Source organism: Parus major, chromosome 9 (assembly GCF_001522545.3).
Source record: "Parus major isolate Abel chromosome 9, Parus_major1.1, whole genome shotgun sequence".
Classification (NCBI taxonomy): domain Eukaryota; kingdom Metazoa; phylum Chordata; class Aves; order Passeriformes; family Paridae; genus Parus; species Parus major.
This window is the reverse complement of record NC_031778.1, coordinates 19,988,436-20,013,935: the sequence shown is the minus strand read 5'-3', so window position 1 is coordinate 20,013,935 and position 25,500 is coordinate 19,988,436. Positions and strand designations below refer to the sequence as shown.

The 25,500-nt window shown below is 37.9% G+C and overlaps 1 protein-coding gene across 11 annotated transcripts in view; it reads left to right on the top strand.

Annotated features, from left to right (window-relative positions):
* NLGN1 (neuroligin 1) overlaps window positions 1-25,500 on the top strand; it is a 427,380-nt gene that overhangs the window by 231,669 nt on the left and 170,211 nt on the right. For all 11 annotated transcript variants that reach the window (XM_015638001.3, XM_015637998.3, XM_015638003.2 and 8 more), the window contains one exon: window positions 2,879-3,031. In XM_015638001.3, the coding sequence (XP_015493487.1) occupies window positions 2,879-3,031 (153 nt within the window). The remainder of the gene's footprint in view (window positions 1-2,878; window positions 3,032-25,500) is intronic.

Here is a 25,500-nt window from a genome sequence, read left to right as displayed (position 1 = left end):
AAAAAATGAAAGATGTATCATTTATGGTCAGGTTTTGAAAAGTATCTGAGTACCAAAAACATAAATTATTTACTTCACTGAGTTGGACACTTAACTTCAATAATCACCTTTTTAAAGTACATCTTTCTGCCACTTTTGTACCAATACACAAAAGTGTTCTCCTCACAGAGTATTCTTTTAATTCTCCTTCCAGTTTAGTTTTAAAGGATGAGAGTTTTCATGGAGGAACATTTTAAGGTAGGAATCAATTCTTGATTATAATCTGATTTTTTTCTCTCTTGCTTCAGTCATATCAGTTAATAATCTCAGTGGTTAATAACATATGTATTTAAACAACACTCTCCCAGCTGAATATTTGCACCTTTCAAATATTCCTGGCTATAGACTGCAATTGATATGAAATCTCTGACCAAAGTGCAGTGATCTTTTTTCCCATGAAGAGCTCCACAGCTTTGTATAATCCATAGCCCAGAGCCCCACCAGCCTCAGCTGAATTCTGCACACCCTGAGTGATGTCTCCAGCACTAAATCGCTGCCCAAGACACTCAGATGCACAGTTTTTCTTTTGTAAGAGGGATTCCTCTTAAGACTGATGACTTTGGTAAAGAAAATTCATTCTGCATGTCATTTGGCCTGACATGGCACAGAGGCAGGGCTGGAAACTGGCCTTCCTTATCTGATCTGTAATCTCTACAAGGATATTAGTAGTAGAAAATAACAGTATTGTAGAGACAGAAATTACTCAAATAATAACTTCCTTATATATGAGATTTTATTCATGAATATGTGCTTCCTTTCTCAGATAAACGACACCCATTCTTTTCTAAATATTCCATTATTTTTCAGATATACAGGCCAGTTCTACCAACATTTCATTGCTGTTCACTGTTGGTGCTCTCTAATTCTATGTAATTTTAATTAAAGAAGAATTCTGAGACAGTCTCCCCCTGTGTTACCATCAAGCATACAATTAACTGTGTACAATTTCTGCTGGGAACAGTCACACAGTGATTTCAGATTAATAATTTATTATTGCTTCCATATTTGTATAAAAAAAATAGAAAAGGCAGCACAGACTAACAAAACATCTACTGAAACTGCATATGAATTTGGAAAGATTTTTTCCACAGTGTAGATTTTAAACCTGAGGAGCTCATAACTCCATCCAATGGACAGTAAAGATAAATAATCTGTAGCTTTACACTCCAAGTTGCATGTTGGAAAGCCCTCACTAAAAGCTCAATCAAGAAAAGCAATACAAGCAATTTCATGCACAACCTTTCATCATCTTTTTGGTGTTGAATAAGTGATTGTTCTAGCACTTCCAGTATTGAAGATCCAATTTCTGATCTTGACTGTCCTGGCATTTTCTTCAAATTAGAATCAATATCAAAATAATCGTAGCAGTTGGCTTTTTATAAACAGAAACCTCTGTGCTGATGTTTTCCAGCAAATTCCAAAAGCAGGGGTTTTAGTGTAGCTTCCCCCTCCTGCTCCTTACAGTGCTTCAGAAACAATTCCAGCAGTTCTGCAGAGAGCTCCCTTGAAAGCTTCTTAACTAAGATCCTTCCCAATCAAAGGAATAAACAATACATCTGAGGTTTCTTCAAGCACTGAAGGAAGCAACCAGAGAAGTCACTTGAATGCTGTCATAATGGCAAAAAAAAATTGTTTTGAATATTCAGAACAATTCATCACTGGGAAATTTTCCTGGGCTCTCTTGCTATTGTCTTTCTTGATTTTGAGGGACTATTATGGCATATTATGATTTGTGCTGTGAAGGAGACTCAGGCACCCAGTAAATCAGAAAAAAATGCAATTTAATCAGATGTAAGAGTTTAAATTTACACCTAAGCTGATTTATTTCCTGTCCAACAGAAACCCCCCAACTTTTAAAAACATATCAGCCCAAACTAACTGCTTTGAATTGGTACTCAGGAACAATTCTCCTCAAGAGGAGTAGCACTGTTCATATATTCACAATTTTTTTCCTGGGTAGATGCATCCGTTTGCAAATAGGACTGTTTTGGGGTGGAGGGATACCTAAATCAAAACTCAAAACAATGTGACAATATCTAATTTTGTTGTCAGAGAGAATGGCAGAGCTTCTAACATTTTAAAACCGTTCCCTACCTTTGATGTCACTTTTGAGAATCTCACAGTTTTTTTGAATACAGGGTGGGGATTTTTCAATATTGTTCCAGGCAGTTATTTTTTCAAATATTCAGTCTTTTTCATGATTTAGGAAATCATCAAGTGCCCATGCACCTTAACCTTCAGGCTACCCAAGTTATCAATAATCTTAATGCAAGGTCTAAGTGCTAAATAAGTACTTTCTTTTTTCAAGTACTTTTTGAACTCAAACTTCAGACCCATCCTAAGTCAGCTCTTTGTACAAATTAGTGGACTGGAAGTAATCAACACTTTTATGTGTGAGCAGAAATCTTTATCTTAATTTGTTGGAGCAGTTTATCTCAATATGTAGGATTTCCCTCAGCTAAGTGAACAGAAAGTTGCACTGAGCTTTTGGAAGTGTTCATCTGAAATGAGCTCACTCTCATGTCACGATGTAGAAGACACCCAATTCAGCAGGGTCAGAATCAGAGCAATGCCTCACATTACCTGAGCAAATGTGTTACCATTTTCACTTCCTTTCTGCTTTTCAGAGTGTTTCCAAAATAGGAGTTTTAGTTACGAGCAAGCCACAAAGAAACACCTGTGCCCACCTGCCCATTCCTTATGTGAAAGATGTTGCTTGAGAAACACTTCCAGAAAAAATAACTCACTTAAAAAAAAAAAATAAAAATAAAATTTAAAAATTGCATGTATCTTCTTTGGTGCTTTCTTGAGATAAAATGTGTCTTAATATTTTTTCCAGACATTCGGGACAGTGGGGGACCTAAGCCTGTGATGGTGTATATTCACGGAGGGTCCTACATGGAAGGCACTGGAAATTTATATGATGGCAGTGTTCTAGCAAGTTATGGGAATGTGATAGTCATCACAGTCAACTATCGCCTTGGGGTGCTTGGTAAGAAGCTTTCAGCTTTCCACTAATCCCTGATATCTGCAATGCAATTCATATTATATGTGAGAATGTACTTTTAAAAAAAAAAAAAAACAGGCAGAAGAGAGACAACAAGTGCTTTTAAATTTTCTTTGTCAAATAGAAGGTTTGTATTCTGGGGATGGGATATAAAGATATTGCAGGTGTTTTCTGGAAGTGCCTGCTGTCATGCTGCATGAAACAGGTATTGCTGAGCTGGCCAGGGACAAGAGCTTCTCTTTATTTTTCCTTCCCTCCCCCCCCCTTTTCTTTTGTTTCTATGAATAATACTGATGTTTTAGTTCATAGACAGGTAAACTAATTTTTAAAATTAACTTTTAAGCCATAGTGGGCAGGGTTTTCTATTGGAAGGAAAGAGACTAACTTTTAAATACTGTGATTTATTCATGCTTTGAAAAAGTGAAGAATGTTATGAAAACATTTTTTTTGCCTGTTTGCTTTGAACTTCATTGTGGTTTTAAAAATGGTATGGGTGTCATTCAAGTACCTTCAGTGTTTCTTTTCCAGCTAATTAATTAGAGAATGGAGGAGTTACCTTTGATTGTTTCAAATACATTCATTAGAATGTGCCTGTGCTGTTGGTAGAGGTGTGTGGTCTCCCTCTGGTACCTTGGATTTATGGAAAATAATTGCTATTTTCTCAGAGTAGTCACATGCATGGTAACATCCACCAGCTCTTGAGACAGTATGGCTGTTAGGGGCTTTTCCTGCATATTCTACTGAAATATTGCATGCTAAGAATCCTGAAAGCAGGAGCTGGGTGCTGGGATGTAATAGAGAATAGAACAATAGCTTCAGAACACTTACATAGGTGTGAGGGTATTCCCTGTGACATCTGAAAGGCTGTGACAGACCAAGTGTCATTCACAGCAGAGGATTTATTCTGGAGACCAGTCAATTTTATTCTCAAATGTCTGCTACTCTGCTTTACTTTTGGGTAGTTGGTTTTTATTCATCATTGCTCTGTTCTTGGTGTTGTGAATTTTCTTAGCCTGGTCCCAAAGTGCATCGGTTCTCTTTGCTCACCTGGGTAATTGTCTTCCAACAGTTTCATTTTTGTTAAAAATTTGACACCCTAATTTCAGGGGGAGGGAATGGATTTTTGGCTTTAGATTTTGAAATTTAGTGTACTGCAAGTGTGTTATACAAGAGATCAAATAATTTCCAGAGACATCATAACTACTATTGTCTGGATTTATTTCCTTGCTACTGGAGGTTTCATTTGTGATGTAACACTTTAAATAAGGAAGTTCTGTTTTGTGTATGGTTTTCCTCCTCCTGTTTTCCAATTATGTGATGACTTCAAGTCCTGGACACATATTAGCAGTTAATAATCTGTTACCTGTGCCTCTAATCAACATTTCAGTTTGACACCAGTGCCTATCTTTGATGTCTCAAACAACATTCCTCTGTATTATATGCTAGTATAAAAGAAAGTATCTATTATCTGAAAGGGCTGTTTATTCTTGTATACTATTTAGTCTGATTCCTAAGTCATTAGTAATTGCAGTGTTTAAAAGGACTAGTTGTTTGAAAGATGGAAATTAATACACCTTTGTTGATGATAATGGTTTTTCCACCTGTAAATTAACACTGATCCCTGAGGTAACCCACAGCTAACATCTTACTTAGCTTAGGAGGATTTCATTTTTGTTCATGTCTTTGTGATTCTTTGGGCTTCATGGTCTTTACTGAGCCTCAAGGGTCAAAGAGCTGATTTTATTTGAAGTGGGAACTATTACAGTAAAACCTCTAAAATTCACAGCAGAATCCAGTGGTTGGTGTGAATACTTGATTCTACTTTCTGCAAACCCAGTGAAAGGTTTGCAGGGTTTTCTTAGTAAAAACAATGCTGTTTGCACATCTATTGTATTTGTTGCAAAGCCTATCTGTCATATATTAAATAAATAATGCTGATGTATGATGAAATAGGCAGTGGAGAAACAGCAACAATGAGAAAAGAAAGTTTGAACAGTTTAAATTTTTCCTGCTTTTCCTCATTTTCTAATCTACAAACACCATCAGAGTAGGACTGTGCATAATCATCAGCTTGTGACTTTGATGTTTTGAAACTCTTGCTCCTCCTTGTTCCAGCAGAATGTCACCCTTTGCAGTCACATTAAGATATGGATTTACAAAAGCACAGAGAACAAATTCTCAGTTTCCCTTACCTGATCCTATCCCACAAGGCAAGAGGTGCAGCTCCACTGCCTGGTTCCTGTGGATACCTGGGTATCACCTCACCACAGGCAGAAGGAAAATGTAAGGAATTATTAATCACATGAGAAGATGTAGGGATGAAATAAGGTCTGTCTTCTCCCTTTTATGTGGCCTTTACTGGTCTGGTTTCTTGTATCAGACTTCTGTGGATATTTGGCTTTACATAGGTGATCTCTGTGAGTCGTCTGCCTTCGTTTCACCAAGATATTGACTTCTCCTAAACAAATAAACTGATAAATCATTATTATTCAATACATGTTTAGAGATGAAATAGTAACATTTTCTTCCAGACCAATTGTGATGGGACTAGGAATGTGTTTTGATATTAGGTTCCTCACAGTACTCCTATTAAGTCCACAGTAGACAGCTTTTGATGCAGTTCAGATTATTTTCCTGTCTATTCTGAGTTGAAAGATCCTTTGTTTTATGAACAAATCTCCTAGAGGAGCTGCATTTTTCGGAGATGCAGGATTTACTTCTAAATAAAATGTTAGATAATGCTTAAAAGTGAAATCCATTTGGTAAAGAGAAAACAATAATGAAAATAAAAGAATGATGGAGCAAATGCATCTAAAATGAAAATAAAAACAAAAAAAAAACCAAAACAAAACCAAAAAATAACAAAATATACTAACCAAACAATCCAACAAAAACTCAAAGCCCTGGTGAGTTCCCTGGCCCAATTTTGCCTTTGAGACAAGTCTGAGAATGAAAGTCTGTTAGAAACTGTCCTTAGATAAAGATGATGGAAAAGAGAACTGTTTGCCCTGGGAAGTTGGGGGCTGCTGAATAAGAAGCCATTGGAAACACACTATGTCTTCTTTAGATTCTTTCTGAATGCAAGTCTTGTGCAGGCAATTTCACCAAGAAGGAATACTGCAGAAGCAGTCTAACAGCCTTGAAGGACAGTGCAGATATATTTTTATGGCTTCTTTTTGGGAAAGGACAGATATGAAGACAGGTTTGGATTTTAAACTCAGCTGATAGGAGATGTCAAATGTTTATTCAATATATATTCACCTGGTAAAAAGCAGGAGCAATTTATTTAATTTTCATTAAGAAAATGGAAAGGAATTATAAAAGGAGTCTATTCAACATCCAGAAAAAATCATGATGGACAGATTTAATACTGCCAGTGCTGTTTGCTGTGTTCTTTCTTATGAAAGGTTTATTTAGAGAGGGAGAATGTTTTGGGTCACCATTGGCTACTACTGCTTTCAATTTCAATAGTGGAGAGAAAGGACAGAGCTGGTTTATGCTAACTGGGAATTTGTTTCTCCATTTTATGAATTTATACTCTTTGCTCTTGGTTATCTTTAAGCCACAGAACTTTAATAGAACTTTCACAGAAAAAAAAGCATTTGTATTGAAGCTCACCAACTGAACAGGGGGAAGGAATAATGACTTAGAGAAATCCTAGTTTGAGCAACGCTTTAAATTTCCCATTTTTACCTCTTTAAGAGACAGTGGCTGTCCCTACAGAAACAGTAAATTGTCATTCCAAGGGGCTGGGTCAAAGGTGGGAATAAGTAAAAAGGAAAAATGGTCTGTATTTTGTGTTTTCAGTTGGGCATTCTGATAATGCCTGCCTTGGGAAGGCAAACATCCTAAACTTTTAGACCAAAATTCAGGTCAAAATGGAAGCACATCCATGAGTGAGACTGCCTTCCTTATGCCTTCTTTAATTATATGAAATCTTCCCTTTTGAGGAGGGTATAGGAACCATTACTGTCATTTAATCTTGCATTTATACTGTCACCCCCTAGTTTGAGAATATTGTCTGGGATTACTGAAAACACTTATCCAGGTGTTCCACCACTTCAAATTTCATTTTTTTCCTGTTGGTTCTTTCAATCCTGCAAGTGAAGTCACTGCAGCAGACTGAAAGCTCTGATAACATTACTCAGTACATTATTTCCCAAATAACTGCACTGAAATCAATGGGGCTCTTCAGTGCAGGGCATCCCCTTGTGACAGAGCCTGGCTGCCCATAATTTGAAGTGATGTGATGAAGAGAGAGGGTACTGGAAAGGTGTTTGTTCTTCTTGCACAGAACTGCTTCTGAGAAGAGCAGTTCTTAGAAATCTGTTGTGTTTTCCAGCACAAAACTCCATTTTTCAGTAGTGTGTTGTGTGAGCCAGCTCTGCTGGGCTGCAGCATTCATGCCAAATAAAACACATTAGTGACAGAAAACAGAGCAAAGCAAAAAATACTGCCACAAAAGCCCTTAACTTTTTTAGTTACTGCTGGAGCTTTATGGATAATGTAGGGACAGAGGATGAGTCTTATTATGCCATAAAATGTTTTGTTGCTGTGTGTCTGGATACATTAGGAAAATATCTCAGGTTTGAACACATTTGCTGCAGAATGATGCCAACCTGCAACCTCTGACTGGCCAAAGAGGTACATGAAATACAAGGACACAGCCCTGCAGTAAGTGCTGGGCAACCTCTGCCAAGCCCAGAATTCCTGCCCTCATCCATCCTGCTCTCAGCAAGGAGCTGCACATTCCCAACAGGCCAAAAAACATAATAAGGCACAACCTTTCCTTTAGCAGCAAGTTTATGTGCATCAGTGCTGTGGCAATTCCAGAATGCAGCCTGGTGAATCCCTCCATGGGATGAAGAATTATCAGCTGACCATTTGCAGGTCACAGATATGAGGATATATTATACTGAAAGCTACTTCAGAGCAGCTTGGAGGTACCTGCCTCTTTCAGGAGTCTAATTCCATTGGGATTGACTAGAAGGTATTGTCTTGTTTTGTTTTAATACTTTTCTCTTTTTAAATATAATAATATACCATAATTTTTTTTCCCATTGCTTTCAAACTAGATCTGCTCTTTTCACTGCCTTGTTATTCTCTTTATTTTGACAGCATGGTAACACTACTGAAAATATTAAATAGAAGAGTAAGATTATGATTCAAAATAATGTATAAAATGTAGATATAAAACTTCCAAAAATTGCTTCATAGGAGATTAGAAAGCTTTGGTCCACTTTATAAAGATATTTTGATGAACTAGTGTTTTGTTTCACTAAAGTATTTTTGCAAACATAGCCTATTATGTTCTTATTCTGCAGCCTGGAGAGTTGTCTCTCCTGAAAAGAAGCCTTTTCACTTCAGTAAAAGTAAGCATCTCATGACATAGTGGCTATTCAGTGAAAGTAACAGTGCAATAAGAAGGTTTATGTTAGTTAGCTATCAAAGGAGATCAAAAATGTACAAAGACTCTTTTTCCTACATTGCTTAGATTGTGGGGTTTTCTTTTATAGTTCACAATTTAATATCCAGTAAAAGTGGGAAAATGTTTGATCATTAGCTTTGGTGACAAGCACATCCATTATCTTTTTATGAAACCTTAAAGGTACTGTCAGGAGATGGCATTTTATTCCAGCTTTGCTGCACCTCTAAAGGGGCTCTGATGAACCTTTTTTCTATTATCCATTTCCTAAGATGTTTGAGTAAAAGTGATAGATGAGCAGAAGATTATATATTATTGCCTAATTAAAACTACATTACATTGAAAGTAAAGATGGAAAATTAATAGCAAAACACATCAAAATGTGCAGTCAAAAATCATTCAAGTTTTCTGAAGTGGAGGAACATGCAGGGAATGTTAATCTATAAATACTTTTAGGGACCCCTGGCAGCCTCATAACAGTTTTCCTTTGGGTATAGATGAAATTTTAATATTTTAGGATTATACAGTAAAGAAGGTGTCCAGATGGCCTGATCTGATCCCACCTTTGCCTGGGGCATCACAGAGTCTTGGTATGAAGCCCTCCAAATGAATTTGATTCTAGATAAATAGAAGGAGTTAAGATAGAGAGAGTACTGCAGTTATCTATTCCCCCTGGTGCTGTACTTCACAAGGGCTGATTTACACATCCTTGGAATTCTAAAAATGTATTAGACAATTCTTATTTAATATAGCAGGTAACCTCAGGGCAGCCCAGTTTGCAGGAGGCCCAAGCGCTCATCTAGATTTGCAGTGTCCTAATTTCATAGGCCCATTAATAGAATTAGCATTCAAATCTCAGACCTGCTGTAATTAATGATATTTTAGTAGGGCTTTTTTTGTGAGTTAGTGCCAGCCAGAGGGAGGTGGGGCATGCAGTGGAGCAGAGGAAGATTTCCACACTTGGTCTGTACCACCAAAATGACAAAATGGATGTGAGATAAACAATGGGTTATTGACCCCAGATCTTTAAAGGGTCAACTGCAAAGCACAGGCAAGATATTTGTGAAATGGGAACCCTGAATAAATAGTGCACTCTTAAAATGAACCATTTCTTTTCTATTTGTGCTTTTTCTAGCACAGCCAATTGACATTATCCACCTGCTTGGATAGATGCAGACACACACCAGATTCAATATTTTTTAGGGTACAGAAGCATAATTTTATTTGCCATTGAATAGGTTTCTATCTTGGTACAGGTACATTTTAAATAACATGTTTATTCTGATGTTTTTCACTAGACTTCTTTTTTGGTAAACAGGAAAATAACAAATAGCAAACTTTAAAACTATTCATTTAGGCATAAGAGCAGTTTGTGTCATTTCTGTCAAGAAAAATTACTTTTTGGTAAGATACATTTCCTTCATCAATATTTAATCATATAATAAAAGTATCCCAGATTTTCTAAATGAAAGATTTATCTTTGAGAGCAGAATAAACTTCAGCATGATAATATTTGCAAAATAGGAAGGAAAAAGTGCTCACTGAAGACAAGTTATAAATACCTTACTGCCTTAGAAAGAAAAAAAAATTGAAATCTTTGACCCCATTATCCTACATGATGTTATTTGTAATTTTTATCAGGAACTCTGTGCTCCTGAGCTTTATGCAGCTGTAATTCATGCCCAGAAAAAAAGGTGAATGAAAATTCTTCCAACATTTATGATTGAAGTAGCAGGACAAGTAGACAGAATATTTCTAAATTCCCAGTTGACAGCATTTAATTACATATATTAAAATAGTTTTCTGAAGCTGAAATTAAGCACTTCTGTATACTGTGGGGCTTTGGAAGAAATAGATAACTTGACAGGGATTTCCATTGCAAATATTGCTCTCATTTTTCACACATTCCAATTGCATAAAATTCCTCATTTTATGGGTTTTTTCGTGTGCAAATTAGTTTACATATATGGGCACTAGCTCAAATATTATTCTGATACTTCCTTGATGTAGTACCTCATGATATTTTTGAGTCAGTTGAACAAGATCTGTATTTTAAGGCTGTAGCAGCACTTTTTAATGGTTAAAAAGAGTAATGTGAACAATAGATCTAGAGGTACAAAACTCTCTTGGCAGCAGTACTGGCAAGAGAGGGTCCTAAATTTTTTCTTCTATTTAATGTGTGATCCATGTTGGCCTCAGCCAACCTAGAAAATACTACAGTAAAAATGTTGCAATTTGCATTACCTTCTAATGGAGAATATATAGAAGACTACATTGTTTGATACACTGATTTCTTGTATCCCCAGAAGTACTGGCAAATAAATATTATTTTGGCAAAAACTGCATTTGAATACATTATTACATGAAAAACTGCTAGGTGAAGGTCTCTGAAAGGCCAGAGGAAATGCTGTATATTGGTTATTATCCCTTGTTAAGCAAAGTATGAAAATTGCCTTCCAGCAAATATAAATACAAGATACTAATGCATTTGTAAAGTATTTTGAATATATCTTGTGTTGTATATGTTGCAAACTAAAAATATTTTTGAGAAAAGAAAGATCACTTATACACTTTAATTAAGAATTTGAAATATATTCTCCATATTTCAGGAGGTTTATTGCTTGAGAAATAAATCTTACTGGCATTTTTCATTGTTCTGCAGTAATTTTTCACCATTTTTTCAAGATCCTAATGAAATAGAATGAAAGGAGTTAAGAAGTCTTTGTATGGGAGACTCACTACTCATTCAAGAGTTCTACTGGTTTTAAAAATAATTTTTGTTGTATTTTTTTGTCAGCTCCTGGATGTTTGTTTTTATGAAATCTCCCTTACTCATTAGAATTTGTTCATTTTCTCAAGGCTTTCCACCAGGATTTTGTTTGAGGGATCTAAAATTGCCATAGGTATGCTGACAAATTTCTTTACTATTTATTTTACTCTTGAAGAATGAATTGTTCAGTACAGAAGCACAAAGTATTAAAAGAAAGGAGGCAGGGCAGCATGTAGCTCCAAATAATTTCAAAAATTTTAGGCAAACATTTCCCATAGCTGTTTTGCTTACTTAGGTTCCAGCATCCCATGAGTTTGGTAAGCACTTATTTGAGTCATCTCACTGATTCCAACAGGAAACTCACAGGGAAATTAATTCCTTCCCAAAATGTTTGCTCCCATCTCTACTTGTTGGTGGAGATTATTGCACATTAATTGATTTGCTGACTGAAATTTTCCTTCCAGCTCCAGGTAAATGCTGTGTCTCCACTAAAGACATTTTACTAAAGCAGTGACACGGTGGGGTGTCCTTCACTGGGCCCCCTGTGTGCTGTGGGGCCAAAGGCCATGTGCTTTCAGCTTCCCATGAACCATATTAATGACCCTGTAAAACACACTCCTGAGCACCCTGGGGATGTTCTAATTACTCACTTCATTATAACGTGCCTCTTGAAAAATGTTCTCTAAATATTTTCCTTTTGCCATTATATGGTTCTTAACAAGGATGGCTAAATTATGGTGGAGTGAAAGGGAAATGTTCACATTAAAAGGAATATTAACTTTCTCTCCACCATTTTCTTCTGATCATTTACCTCTCCTGTGGGGAAAGACTGAGAGAACTGGGCTTGTTCAACCTTCAGAAACCTTCTGAGTGACCTAATTGTGGCCTCCCAGCACCTGAAGGAGCTACAAAAATGAAGAGGGACTTTTTACAAGGGCCTGAAATGAGAGAACAAGGGGGAATGGCTTCAAACTGAGAGTAGCTTTAGATCAGATATCAGAAAAAATATTCTCCCCTGTGATGGTGGTGAGGCCCTGGCACAGGATGCCCAGAGGAGCTGCGGCTGCCCCATCCCTGGGAGTGTCCAAGGTCAGGCTGGATGGGGCTGGGAGCAGCCTGGGATAGTGGAAGGTGTCCCTGCACATGACAGGGGGTGGAACAGAATGATATTTAAGGTTCATTCCAGCCCAAACTATTCCATGATTCTATTACTTAAAATTTTCACTTTTGATAATTCATGGGCTCTCACATCCTTTCTGTTCAAAGCTAAAAGCCCCTTTCATGGCTGAGTTCCTCCTGTTGTTTGGGTGCACATTGTTTGGATTTGATTACCATTAGATTCTTGAATTACTGTTAAAAATAACTTAAAATGGAAATGTACTCACTATTTCATTTATTTTCTTTCTGTTAACAAAGAAATCACTTGACAGCTGCCTTGCTAGCAAAGAGCTTTTCTAATGTGGGTTCCCTCCAGCTGAAGATGTGCTTTAAAAATGTTATTGATGAATACAAGATATTACCTGCATTTTCCAGAAACCAAAAATTCAACATCTGCAGTAGTACCTGAGTTTAATCTTTGCAGTTTTTATAGATAAATGCTGCAGAAGTAGTGATCACAATTTCAAATTTAAGGTTCCATTCTTAAACAATGCACACATTTCTTTTCCTTTCCCCCTCACGAGCGCATAATGTTGCTTTTCTATCCTTTGAAAGTTCTATATAGTTGTTGGCTGGTTCCTTTTTATAAATATTTCATAAGTAGTGTTTTGATCTCTGGTTCAGATTCAGTCATGGCAGCAGATGTTCTTCTTGATAGGTTTCTTTTGAAAGTGCTGTGTACAAACAAATTTACAAACAGGAGTGTATTCACTAGGTGTAGTGGAACTGATAATATTGAGAAAAATATTATGAAGAATAAATTCTCAGTTTTAAGAGAAAACTTTATTTTTTTTTTTTAGACATGCAAAATCTGAACAAAAAATATCATTGCTTGGTTATAGAGTATTGAAGATGCAGCTGAGGGTTAGAGAAAAGTCTGGATCATCTTACAAACATTGAGAAAAGCCTTTTTTTTTGCAGACAATGTTGTCTTGCAACCAGATCCAGTTCCAGGCTATCATAGAGCAGCTCCTCTTGTGAGGTGGAGGTGAGCAGCTGTTATTAGGAGACATCAACTTTGCTAGAACCAGATCCATTTTTGCCATGTTCAAGCACAAAGAGGAAATGTTTTGTTTGTACCACCAAGGTTTTGCCTCTACAGAAGAACCCCCTGGTGCAGTGACTTTGAAGGAGTTGCAGGTTTTGATTCTGCTGCCTTGAGCACCAGAGAAAACTGGTTCCATATGTTTGTTTCTCTCTCTTACTGCATTCTTGCAAGCACCTCTGTGGCTCACCACTCCTGAAGTCTGCAGCATTCCAGAAAGGCTCTGAACGAATTCTGGGTATTGTATTCATAGGATGAGAGCCTTGCTCTGCTTTTATATGGTTCCCTTACAACATTCCAACAAAATAATTCTGAAAAATGAGCCCAAGAGGATTTATTTCCCATTAATGAGTGAATGCTGGCATTTGGATGATGGAAATAGATACATTCCTTTGTGTGACTGTACAGGTGAGAGCTTCTGTCATGAGATTGTGCTTTTCATTTACATGAGCTCTTAGTTTTCTGGTGCTAAAACTTTTTAGTCCTTTAAAAGCTTTTCCCATCACATTCTCTGTAGTTTCTCAGTGTTTCCTCCCAGGAGATCTCTATGATTTAGGTAAAGATAATCAATCTCACTGAAAGAAACAAAATTACTTGTGACAATCAATGTGTGCTAACAGTTAGTCGTTGTTAAACTCATCCTGCATCCTGCAGAACCCAGCAGAAGCATATTCAGAACCTGGCTCTTAACTTCTCCCTGCCAAGCCAGCAAAATGCAAAAAGCCAAAGGAAATTGAAACAAGCATGTGAAGGGGTGTGGTTCTCACTGGCTTCAATGTGAGTTATAGAGAATGAGGAAGATTTTAAAAACTCAGACTCTTGGTAGCATCCAGCAAAAGGACAAGTGGCAGCAGGCACCAAGTATAGAGGAAAGTCCAAAAATAAAATCCTTGTTAGTTCTGAGGGTGGTCAGATGATGGATCAGGCTGCCAGAGAGGCTGGGGAGTCTCCAGTGCTTGGAGATATTCAAACCCTGCCCGGGCACAGACCTGAGGAGCCTGGTTTGTCTGACCCTGGCGCAGCAGGGGAGGTGATGAACTGAAATTCCACAGATCCCAGCTACCCTAAGGCTGTGATTCTGTGATCTTAAAGCAGAGCAGTGGGTCCTGACTACTGTGAGGGAGCAGATGAATTATTCTCTAGACATCTACCTGAACTTTTAAAACCTGATTATCATTGTAAACCTTCTTTCTGCATAGTCTGGGCTCACCTGAAAATGAATTAGCCCATTATGGATGTCTTAAGCAAAAAAAAAAAGCTTTTCTGCAAAGCAATTACCCCACTAGTACCTTTTTTTCACACCAGCAGATGTATCATCCACTCACATGCGCTAAGGTTTCAGCCTGTGGCTCATGAGCACAGGAGGGATTACTTGTTCTACCATCCCAAAGGAGAAAAGCAGCTCTGTTCTGACAGCCTGGCAGTGAGAACGATCTGTGTCCTGAACACTTAACCAGGCTTATGTCCAGAGCAGAGGTGCAGAAACTTTTTCACACCTAAGCCTTTCCAGGCCTTTTGCTAAAGCCTGCCCTTACTGCAGCATTAGACAGGAGTTGGGCAGGGGCTGGAGGTGGGGAAGGGTCAAATGGTCACAGGTTCAATCATGCAGAGTCTCCTGTTGTAGCTCTGCTGGAATTTGGGGTTTAGGGAATGGAGCTCCTGATTTTAAGGAATCCTAAAGATTGCCTGCAAGTTATAAGACAATGGAAGAATAGATTTTGTCTTCCTTCTTTGTCTCTTTTCCCTCTTAGGAAAGGATCCAGTGTAAGCTGGATGTTTTCTTGTTTATTTAGGTTCAGCCCCCAACCGCTGGCATCCTGGGTTTTTTCCCTTTGTTTTTGTCAGGCCAGAGAATTTCTTCTGTGCTGTCACTCATCCCACTGTTCCTTGCCCAAACAATTTGGCAGTTCCTGAGGACATATTTTTTCACATCTCTTGATGCATATTGAAAAATCACATGTTGATGAGGACCAATTTTTAAGTAAAATTTGCCAGTGCTACGGATGAATACATCGCTTAGGGTGCATTAGGGAAATTCTAAAACCTTACTTTTTGGAAGCTGATCATACACTAAAAGCAGCAAAAAGGAAAAAAATTAAATTTCCAATTACAGCTAATAGCTTGCTGCAATTGACATGAATAAAGCATTTTGAAGGTACTTCTAAAAGCAGCTTCTCAGTAAATCCAAGTAGTGAAATGTTTTGTAATGAAGCACTTGTAAAAAGGAGGTTAAATATCCTGTGCTTAACAACTTGCAGAACCCAGAAATCTGTTTTAGAGACATCTTTGGGGATTTCTCTGTAAGAATACAACTGATAAATGGGTTTGTTTTCCTTTGAGAGTGTTTACATATATCTGATATTATTTGAAGCATCTCCTTAAAAAAAATCCTCCCCCTAAAAATTTTAGTTTTAAAAGGCTAAAAAAAATATAACCCAATGCTAGTGACAAACTTTATTATTTCATTAAATCTTTTCAATATTATCGACCCCTTAAGCAGCAATGTTTCAAAGGTGAATCAAACAAGTCAAAGTACTTTTTCTGAAAGCTGAAGATGTATTTTGTACATTAAGTCATTCATTTTTCAGAAGGAATATTATAGTAGTTTTAAATATGGAAGAGTTTTAAGGAGAGCAAAGAGCTTGTTATACTATGATAAGTAAAGAAGTAAGGATGACTCACCGAAACAGGGCTTTCTGAACATTTTTTATATATGTATTTCTCAGCACTGTGTAAAGCACAGATGAAAGGTTAAGAGAGTAATAAACAAAGCTGGAATGTGATTTTGATGGGTAAGCTGCACTTTGATCTTCAGACTATAAAACACTGCTACCTGGGTCACAACCAGCACTCAGCAGGACAAACTAGCACTTGTTCTCTGTGCTATAAAATTCACAATTCCTTTTTCTATGCCATGCCAGCAAACATTCTGTGGCACTGAAGGATGGAAAGGGAGAATGTAGGAGTTTTAGCAATTTGTGTATTTTAAAGCATCTTTAGACAGGTGCTAAAGTTTTCTTTAAAGTTCTCTGATCTTTAACAAATAGAACTATAGGAATGGATTTGCAGCAAATACTGAGCAACTTTAAAGATCTTGAAAATACTAAAAATATATGAAATTGTTTAAAACCAGGAATGAAATTGTAGGTTATGTAATATCTTGAAAAAGAGAAAAATCAGTGCTGTTTTTATTTTAGTTAGACAAGATTGCATTTCCTACTGGACCAAAGCACTCTGCCTTATTATTCCACAGAAACATTGAATATCCTGAGTTGGAAGAGACCCACAAGGATCATCAAAGTCCAACTCCTGGTCCTGCTCAGAACAATCCCAATTTCCATTTGCTCCTCCTCATTCATTCCTTCAGAAAGATGTCTACTTCTCTTTCAGTTTCTTGGTTTCACTGATGTTTCCAAGCACGATAAAGTGTGCTCTCAGATGTGGAGCTGTGCCATTCCTGTCCCTGGAATTCCTGTCCCTTGCCCAAAACCAGCTGGAGCTGTGGCTCCTGGGGATGTGGCTGAGGGGTGAACACAGCAGGGCTGGGTTAATGGATGGACCTGATGATCCTGGAGGTCTTTTCACTCTCAAATATTCTGTGATTTGCACATGGCTCCACAGACTCACATCAGGCTGAGGTAAAAGAAAAGCAATCTCAGGAGGAAGATAGAGTACAGGAGGATATCTAGACCCTTTAAAAAAACATGGGTGTGATGTTTCCTTTCTTTTAGTGTGCCTGGTCTTTGTTGCTAAAATAGTTTTTGTGGGTTTATAACCTCCATGATTTCTGTTGGTCCTGATTAACTATAAATATGAATAATTCTGCTGATTGCAGCAGGGTTGCTTACATGGATACTATTAACTTGGAATAGATTTTTATCCAGTCTGACTCTTGGAGAACACAGCAAAGAAAATAATGAAGGTTTACCCTTAAAGAAACAGCAAAAAGAAATATTTTTCCCCATGGAATCTCAGTGGAGGAAAAGGTGCAATTTCCACAATATTTGGCTGATGTATCAATTGTGAAAGAAATATTAGTAATTCTATGGACACTTATTTTCTTGATTATGTTCATGAAGTCACTTTACAAGATCAAAGTAATATAAATTATCTGTTTTTAAATAAACAAAATCCAACTATTGAATGAAAAAAGCTTTTTTTCTCTTCCAGTGAAAACTACCCCCAAACTGACCTTTTTATTTGCAAGATAGTTACACTATTATTACATACTGTGAATATGGTTATCACAAATGCATAGATTGCCCTTAAAAGTGTGACCATGTCTTTTAATTATGCCCTTGATTCTAGCAAATTTCAGGCAATAAAAAACTCATTAATTTTAATTGTGTTGGATCAAGCCCCATATTTATAAAGTGATGTAATTGTCCACTGCATTCCTGACATCTGGCAATAAAATTCTTGATCATAAAGCACTAGGTTATATTTATTGGTGCAGGATTAGCCATCAGGCAATGGTTAATCAGGAACAAAGAGTTATTCAGAGCATTCCTTCATCAATGATTAGGAAATTAAGTCAGAATATACATTTATTTATATTTGTTTAGAAGTTACATTGCTCCTGTCACAATGATATCAATATAAAGCAGATACAAGCTGTTGTTCCTGACAGCACAATTCCATTTCAATCTGTTAGAGGTTGAAGGATATGCATATTTATTCCTTTATTTTTTTTTTCCTTCCAGAATTTTCCAGCACTGAAAATTTGGCTAGCAGGAAAGAATTGATATACCATAAGTTTGAGCTGGCATGTTGTGTCACAGTGCTGGGATGTGCCTTTCTGGCTTGATTTGTCTGGTTAAAAAAAAAGATTTTTAGTGTCCTTTACAATTATTTCCAAGCAGAAAAGACAATACTGGGAATACCTAGATTGCTGAAACTACTCTGGATTACACAAATGCCACTGCATGCTATTTATCTGTTTGTTAATTATACCTGACTAATTAATTAATGACTTTCTCTTTGATTCATTACGGGGAGATTGATGGAGCTTATGACTCTGAGACTTCCAACACTGTAGCTATGTACAGTCCAAATATTTGGTTTCTGGGATGCAACAGGGAGATTAAGATAATTTATCTCATCCCACATTTTCATCTCGATGGCATTTGTTTTGTCCCTCAGCCAGGGAACGCTGGCCTGGCTGCTGCCTGCACACAGCTGAGTGGAACCCAGGAGGGGAACCATTATTGCTCACTTCTCTCTTGTTTTACACCAAAGTTTCCCTTCCCTTGCTCCTCCAGCCAGTGCAAGGCACTTTACAGCAGTGAGTAAATAACACTTAAAGGTGTTGTAGTACCACAAACCCTCAGAGATTCCGTTCCAGGGCTTCTTGTCCAGGAGCTCGAGTGCTCTGCTGAATTGTGTGACAAGCAGGGAAGTTAATAAAGGACCTGTGCCAATCTGAAAGCCACAGCTTACTGTATCCTCACATCTAGAGTAGTAAGAGATCTGGCATCATGATCCATTTCATTTTTAGGAAGCTTAATCTCTTGTTCTTCACACAAAAAAAAAAAAACCTAGATCAAATATCAAAATATCACAGCTAGTCATGAATTCTCCCCCCCTCTGCTGAATAGCTCATCAAGTCTTTAAAAAGTAACTAATGATGGTTGAAAAAAGTGATTTGATAACTTATTTAAGCAGTTTAACCTGTTTTAAGTTTTTATGGGACTAACCTTTTTCTGCTACTTCTCTTCAGACTCTAAATTTGCATCTGATTTGTATTAACAGAAAATGGAAAAAGCAAATTTGCAATTGAGTAGTTTTTCCAGGGAATCCTGTTGCTGAGCACTTTTTTGGTAATAGTTTCATAAAGTGACTATGGCAATATTACTACTTTTGTTCTAGAGAATAATTAAACTGTAATGCATAAGGAAATCTGAAATTCTATCAGTAAAGTAAGTGGCCAAGGTGATATGTGTCATTGCATGAGTGATGGAGGAGAGGAAATAGAATAGTAAGATTGGAATTATTCTTTAATTCCCTGCTGTTTCTGAGCTATATGGTTCCCAGGGCTTGTTGGACAGGCAGAGGGATGTGAGTGTGCCAGGGCTGTGTAAACACAACACTGAATGGCAAATGTGGCTTGATGCCACTGGTTTTGGTTTGAAAGTGTCGTGTTTCTTTCAACTCCTCTTTTTCTTCCTCTCATCTCAGCCATTTTTAGCTCTCCTTTATGATTACAGAAGATCTGTATCTGAGAAGAAGGGTTCTTCCACCCCCATCAGCATCAGTTCAGTAAATCTAGGTGTCATCTGCCTAACAGCATAATGAGCAGTAATAACTCATAATGACCATAATGAGCACTAACAGCTGAACATGTCAAATATACTGGAAGAAAGAATAGTTCCCTATGGGACTCCAGCCTCCTCAAAGTGGAGGTACAAAGTGCTCCTGCAGATAGCTGTGAACTACTGAACTGCAATGCAACCACAGGTTGTTCCAAAGAATCATTTCTAGAGGGAGACAGCTTTTGTTGGCATTTTTTGACATTACATCCATGATGATGTTAGATTTCTCAGAGGATTTTATAACAAAACAGCTGTTTAAGTTTCTAACCAAACCTGAAGGACAAGCTCTTTTCAGCAGGGTAAAACCTGTTCAGATCTCACTGGGGCACAGGGCAGGACACTGATTTGGCTTCTGGTTCAGGTGGGACCAAATTTAGTGAGAGTAGCTGGGGCATTTAAGGTAAAAAGTGAAAAAAAAAGAGTGGTTAACTCTGTATCTAAAACACAAGCAGGTTTTGGGAGCAACTGCAATCAAGTAGGCTGTCTGCCATTCCCACTAGTGTTTGCAGCTACAGATGTCTCAAATTAATTTACTTGATTTATCTTACACAAAAGTTTGTTGATTTTGCAATTCTCATATTTTAGGCCTCTGGGACTATTCTGACATTTTGTATGAGTTTTTTTTCTTGGGCTTTTGGGTTTGTTTTGTGGGTTTTTTTTTGCTTGATTTTGCTGATGCACCTCAGGAAAATATTTCTATTTTTACCTGGAAAATTAAACTGTTAAAGATACTGTTGTACTTCCCTTGATACTGGCTCATGCTCTATGCAGGAAATAATAACAGTAGTACTTTTCTTGTAAAATGAGCTTTTAAACCTCTGTAAAAATTCAGCTATATTTTGATCTATGAAAATAGATAAAATATCTTTTTGAGACTATGGAAACAAAATGAAGCACCCAGGTTTCAATCCCATGATAAACAGTGAGAGAAACTGTAGGAAACACTGGGATGTGTTATCAAGTGTATCTTCAAGCAAGTTTGGGATATCAAAGATGTTACTGAAATAAGGCTGTTGCCTAAAATTGATGCAATGTTCTTTAGCTGAAGTACTCATCAAGTTTTCAAGTGCATGCATATTTTTCTCAGTGAGTGGTCCAGTTTGTTTCACCTCAGTTAATTGCAGTCATGTGGATACATTTGCCACATCAGAGCCTGAGATTCTAAGAGGATCAATATTTATCAAACAACAGGGAAACATAAGGAAATATAAAAAAAATTGTTGCTTTATGAATCAGCAAGAAAAGCGAGCCCAAATGTCATAATCTCCTAAGCAGTTATTGTGATGTGATACTAAATAGAGTCAGCTAAATACACCCTGAGCACAGCAACTGGCTTTGGAAAACAGCTTTCATGAAACCTGTGTAGGTGGAGACTTTTTCAAGGAATGCCAGTCTATTGTTTCTGTAATGGGAAAAATTATGGCTGATCTCAAAACCTCTTTTTTTTTTTTTTTAATTTGGCTGTTATGTAACAGGAAAAAAAATCAGAAACTTCTCCAAATCCTGAGAGAAAGTTCTCTAAATACTGAGAATTATTTTTCATAGTTAATTAATCATAGTTAATAGTTAATAATCACTGTATGTGCAATGTTATACTTAATTAGATCAGTCACAGAAAGAATCCTGTAAGGAAGACAGTGCCACCCCTCTGTGCTGACCACAGAAAATGTCTCTCTGCTTTAATACAGTTTTATTGTTCCTCTATGTCCCTACATTCAGGCTACATTGATATCTAATTGATGTGTCACATCATTTTATGAAACACATTTAATCTTCACTATTTCCCTGTAAAATATGTATGGGGATTCCATTCCAGGTGTGATACAAAAAAGAGACTTTCCAGATGTCCTGCCCTGACCCCATGAGAATCAAAAAGGGCAATCATGGAATGAGAGAAGGTTTGAGTTAAAGAGGATCTTAAATACCATTTAGTTCCAACTCCCCTGTCATGGGCAGGGACACCTTCCACTATCCCAGGTTACTCAGAGCCTCATCCACCCTAATTCTGATCATTCCCAGGGATGGGAATCCACAGCTGCTTTGGGAAACCCATGCCAGTGCCTCCCCACCCTCACAAGAATTAATTTCTTCCTAAAATCCACCTGGAGGCCATTGCCCCTTGTGCTGTCACTCCATGTCCTTGCCCAAAGCCCCTCTCCACCTCTCCTGGAGCCCCTTTAGCCACTGGAAGGGGCTCCAAGGTCTCCTTGGAGCCTTCTCAAAGCTGAATAAACCCAAACTCAATCTGTCTCCACAGGTGAGGTTCCAGCCCTGGAACAGACTCAGTGGCTTTCCCCTGGATCCATTCCAGCAGCTCAATCTCAGTTAATGACCAAACCCTCTGAAAACACTGGCCCAAAAGAGCCATCTGCCAGGCTGACAGCATTTCACTAGCCCAGATATCTCATGTGCTGCTCTTGCAAATCCCTCAGCCATCAGAAGATAAAACAGAATTTTCAGGAAATGGGGACTATTAAAAAAATATACATTTTTAGTCTTTCAGTCCATCAGAGAGGGATGTCTTTTAGAATTTTATTTAATTTATACTTAAATGTATTAGTTTTAAAAGAAGTATAGGTTCATCCATAATATAAATAAGGTACTTTAAGTGAAATAATCTGTATTTAGAGGATCCAAATGTTTGCTGTGACACCTTTTTCTTTTTTTTTTTTTTCTTTTTAACCCCTTCACAAGTAACCATCTGCTTCAGAGCAGTTTTTCAAGCACTCTTGATTCTGACCAGGAAAGGATTTCTTATGACAGTGCCCTATTTCTGAAGCATACATGCACTAGGAAGGCATAAAAGTGAAAAGGGTTTCAAGGGATTAGTAAAAATGGATGAAGTAGATTCCTAGCTGCAACCAAGTTTTGCTTTGTGGCTTTAAATGATTATTTTAAATGTAAAAAATCTATCCTACAGTAGCTAGTGACCAGTTTTTGAAATATCAGTTCTTTACATGTCATTGCCAATGGACAATGTCAGTAGGAAAGAAATCCCCAGCAGCCTGAGTATTTTGATTTTTGCTTGGAATTCTTAGGTTAGTAATGCCCAGCTCAGATTTCTCTTCATCTCTAGGTCATAATTGGAATATATAGATCTGAAATGTAAAATATTCCTTTTTCACCTTCTGCCTGTTGTAAACTGGATGTAAATCATATGAATTTATATCCACAATAAGGAACAAGATGACCTTTAGGTACCTGTAAACTCAGGCCATTCAATGACAAATCATAAATTTCTGCAGACATCACCACAGAAAGTATTCTTGGCCTTTCTGCCTTCATGCTAGCAGTGGTTCCTTCTGTCTTTAAAGAGTATTAACTGGGAAATTTGAATAAATCAAGGGAAACTGCTAAGGAGAGCTCCTGGAGTTCCCAGAGGGATCAGCACAAAGGCAGTGGAACACTGCAGATATAACACATCTTTTGGGAAGGAGCATCAGAGTTACTGAGCTTGTGAGGATGCAAGTTAAAGTTCAGAGACTCAGTGACATTCTTCTTTTGTTCTTTCTTTCCCCTCTTTATTGTCCTGCTTTATGAGTTATGTACTTGCCCTGTGATTTTATACAGACAATTCTTCCTCATTTTCCTGGTCTGGCTGCTTTCCCCAGGAACTTAAGGCAGAAACAAGAATTCCAATTGTTATTAAATTGTCCTGGCAATTAACCAATTCTAATTGATTTCACCAAATCTAATGGTTTCACTTGGCCTATGAAGCATCATGAAAAAGTCCTGGTGAATCAGCTAGAAAATCCTTTCTTGCTTACCTGAATGGAAACTTTCCAATTCTGGGAAAAATTATGCTTTTAAATAGAAAGGAAACAAATAATACAAAATAAACTGCTGAATGGAGTCAGCTTCAAAGCAGAGTGCTCTGTAATCCAGGTGATGCAGAAATCAAATGGAAACCAGGATGAGTCACACCTTATAAATAACTGTGAGCAGCAGAATATTGGGAAAGCAAAGCTGGTACACAATTAGCCATATTGAGGTATTATCCTTGGTCCTATCAGCTTTTGCAGATATTATTTGACTTCTCCTTTCATTTTTATTCACCTTTCTCAGGCAAAAAAGAGTAAAGTAGGGATTCTGTTAAAGACAGATTTGACAGGAAAAACTTTTCTGCTGACCCTGCTCAGTATAAGGCAAAAACCTTAATTTTTGTTTGTATTTTGTTTTTATAAACTGGGAGGATTTGGGGTGAAAGATTGTTGGTTTTGGGTTTGTGCTTGTTTTGTGTTGGTTTTGCCTCTGGCTTTTCTTGTGTCCCATGACAGTGCTCAGCTATGCATGCTAAAAGGATAACTTTCCTTCTAACTCATAAAAATGCTTGAGTAAATTACTCTTTTTAGGTTTTATGATGGTACAGAATATACCAAGTGGCTATAAGTGTTCCTTGGGATTTTTTGGGGGTTTTACTTGTTTATTTGTTTGCTTACAGAGTTTTATTGTTGTTTTTGGGGTTTTTTTCTGTTTTCCTTTGTTGTTGGTTGTTTTTTTCTTGAGGGGAAATTCCTAATAGATGTTTTTTTTCACTTCTCCTCTTCATTTGTTCTTCTTTGATGTTAGTTTTTAGTAATTTGCATAAGAAAAGCATGTGAAGAATGGTTGAAAGAATTTTAATGCCATTCCTTGGTTATAATTAAAGAGAAAGTAGGAATATATTTCCTTGTGTATGTCATTTATAACAGCTTGGGCAATTTTCTGGTGTACTGCTGACTGATTACCTTTGGGGATATGAACTCTGCACACGCCTTAGTCAGACTCCAAACTTCTTTTTTGAGTTTTTGACTCTGTCTCGCCACTTACCCTCTCTCCTGAGCCATATTAAGGGTCTCCAGCAGAGAAACCTTGACTGAAATGTTATTTCCACAGAAATATAATTGTGCATGACAGTGGGTTACTACCACCTACTGCTACTCACATGGCTGAGCTGACAAGAATAAAGTTTTCTGGCAACAGGCATCTGCCAATTTGTATCATGACATTGTGAGTGCCGGTCACAGGAGTCACCTGAAAAAGCCTGGCAGCTGACAGGAGAGCAGACCTTGACTCCCTGACATTATTGAGAGTTCAAAAAAGAGACAAGTCTGCTTGAGTCATGGCCTTGATGAGAAGGGTTCCCCCCTTTTTGTACCTCAGAGCCCTCAAGAGAGGCTGAGCTGCAAAGAAGAGTGTTGTGTTTGGAAAAGCTGCTGTATTCCAGCACCCTTGGCACACATCTCAGCTCTAAAGAATTGTATCCTATTTTATGCTATTTTATGCTGAAGTAGCCACATCTTGTGTTCTTTATTTCCCTCCCCAGATTTGCTTTCTGAGTGAAGAAACTCATTTTTCTGGGAGGAAACCTGTGCAGTTTCTGTGGGAGGCAGAGTGGCAGAGCCTGTGCTGCCCTGCTCCTGTCCCAGCCCTTCCTGTCCCTGCACATCATCCCAGCCCTGTCCCAGCCCTTTCCCTGCACACCATCCCAGCCCTGTCCCTGCACATCATCCCAGCCCTTCCCTGCACATCATCCCAGCCCTGCTCCTGTCCCTGCACATCATCCCAGCCCTGCTCCTGTCCCAGCCCTTCCCTGCACATCATCCCAGCCCTGCTCCTGTCCCAGCCCTTCCCTGCACATCATCCCAGCCCTGCTCCTGTCCCAGCCCTTTCCCTGCACACCATCCCAGCCCTGTCCCTGCACATCATCCCAGCCCTGCTCCTGTGCCAGCCCTGCTCCTGTCCCTGCACATCATCCCAGCCCTG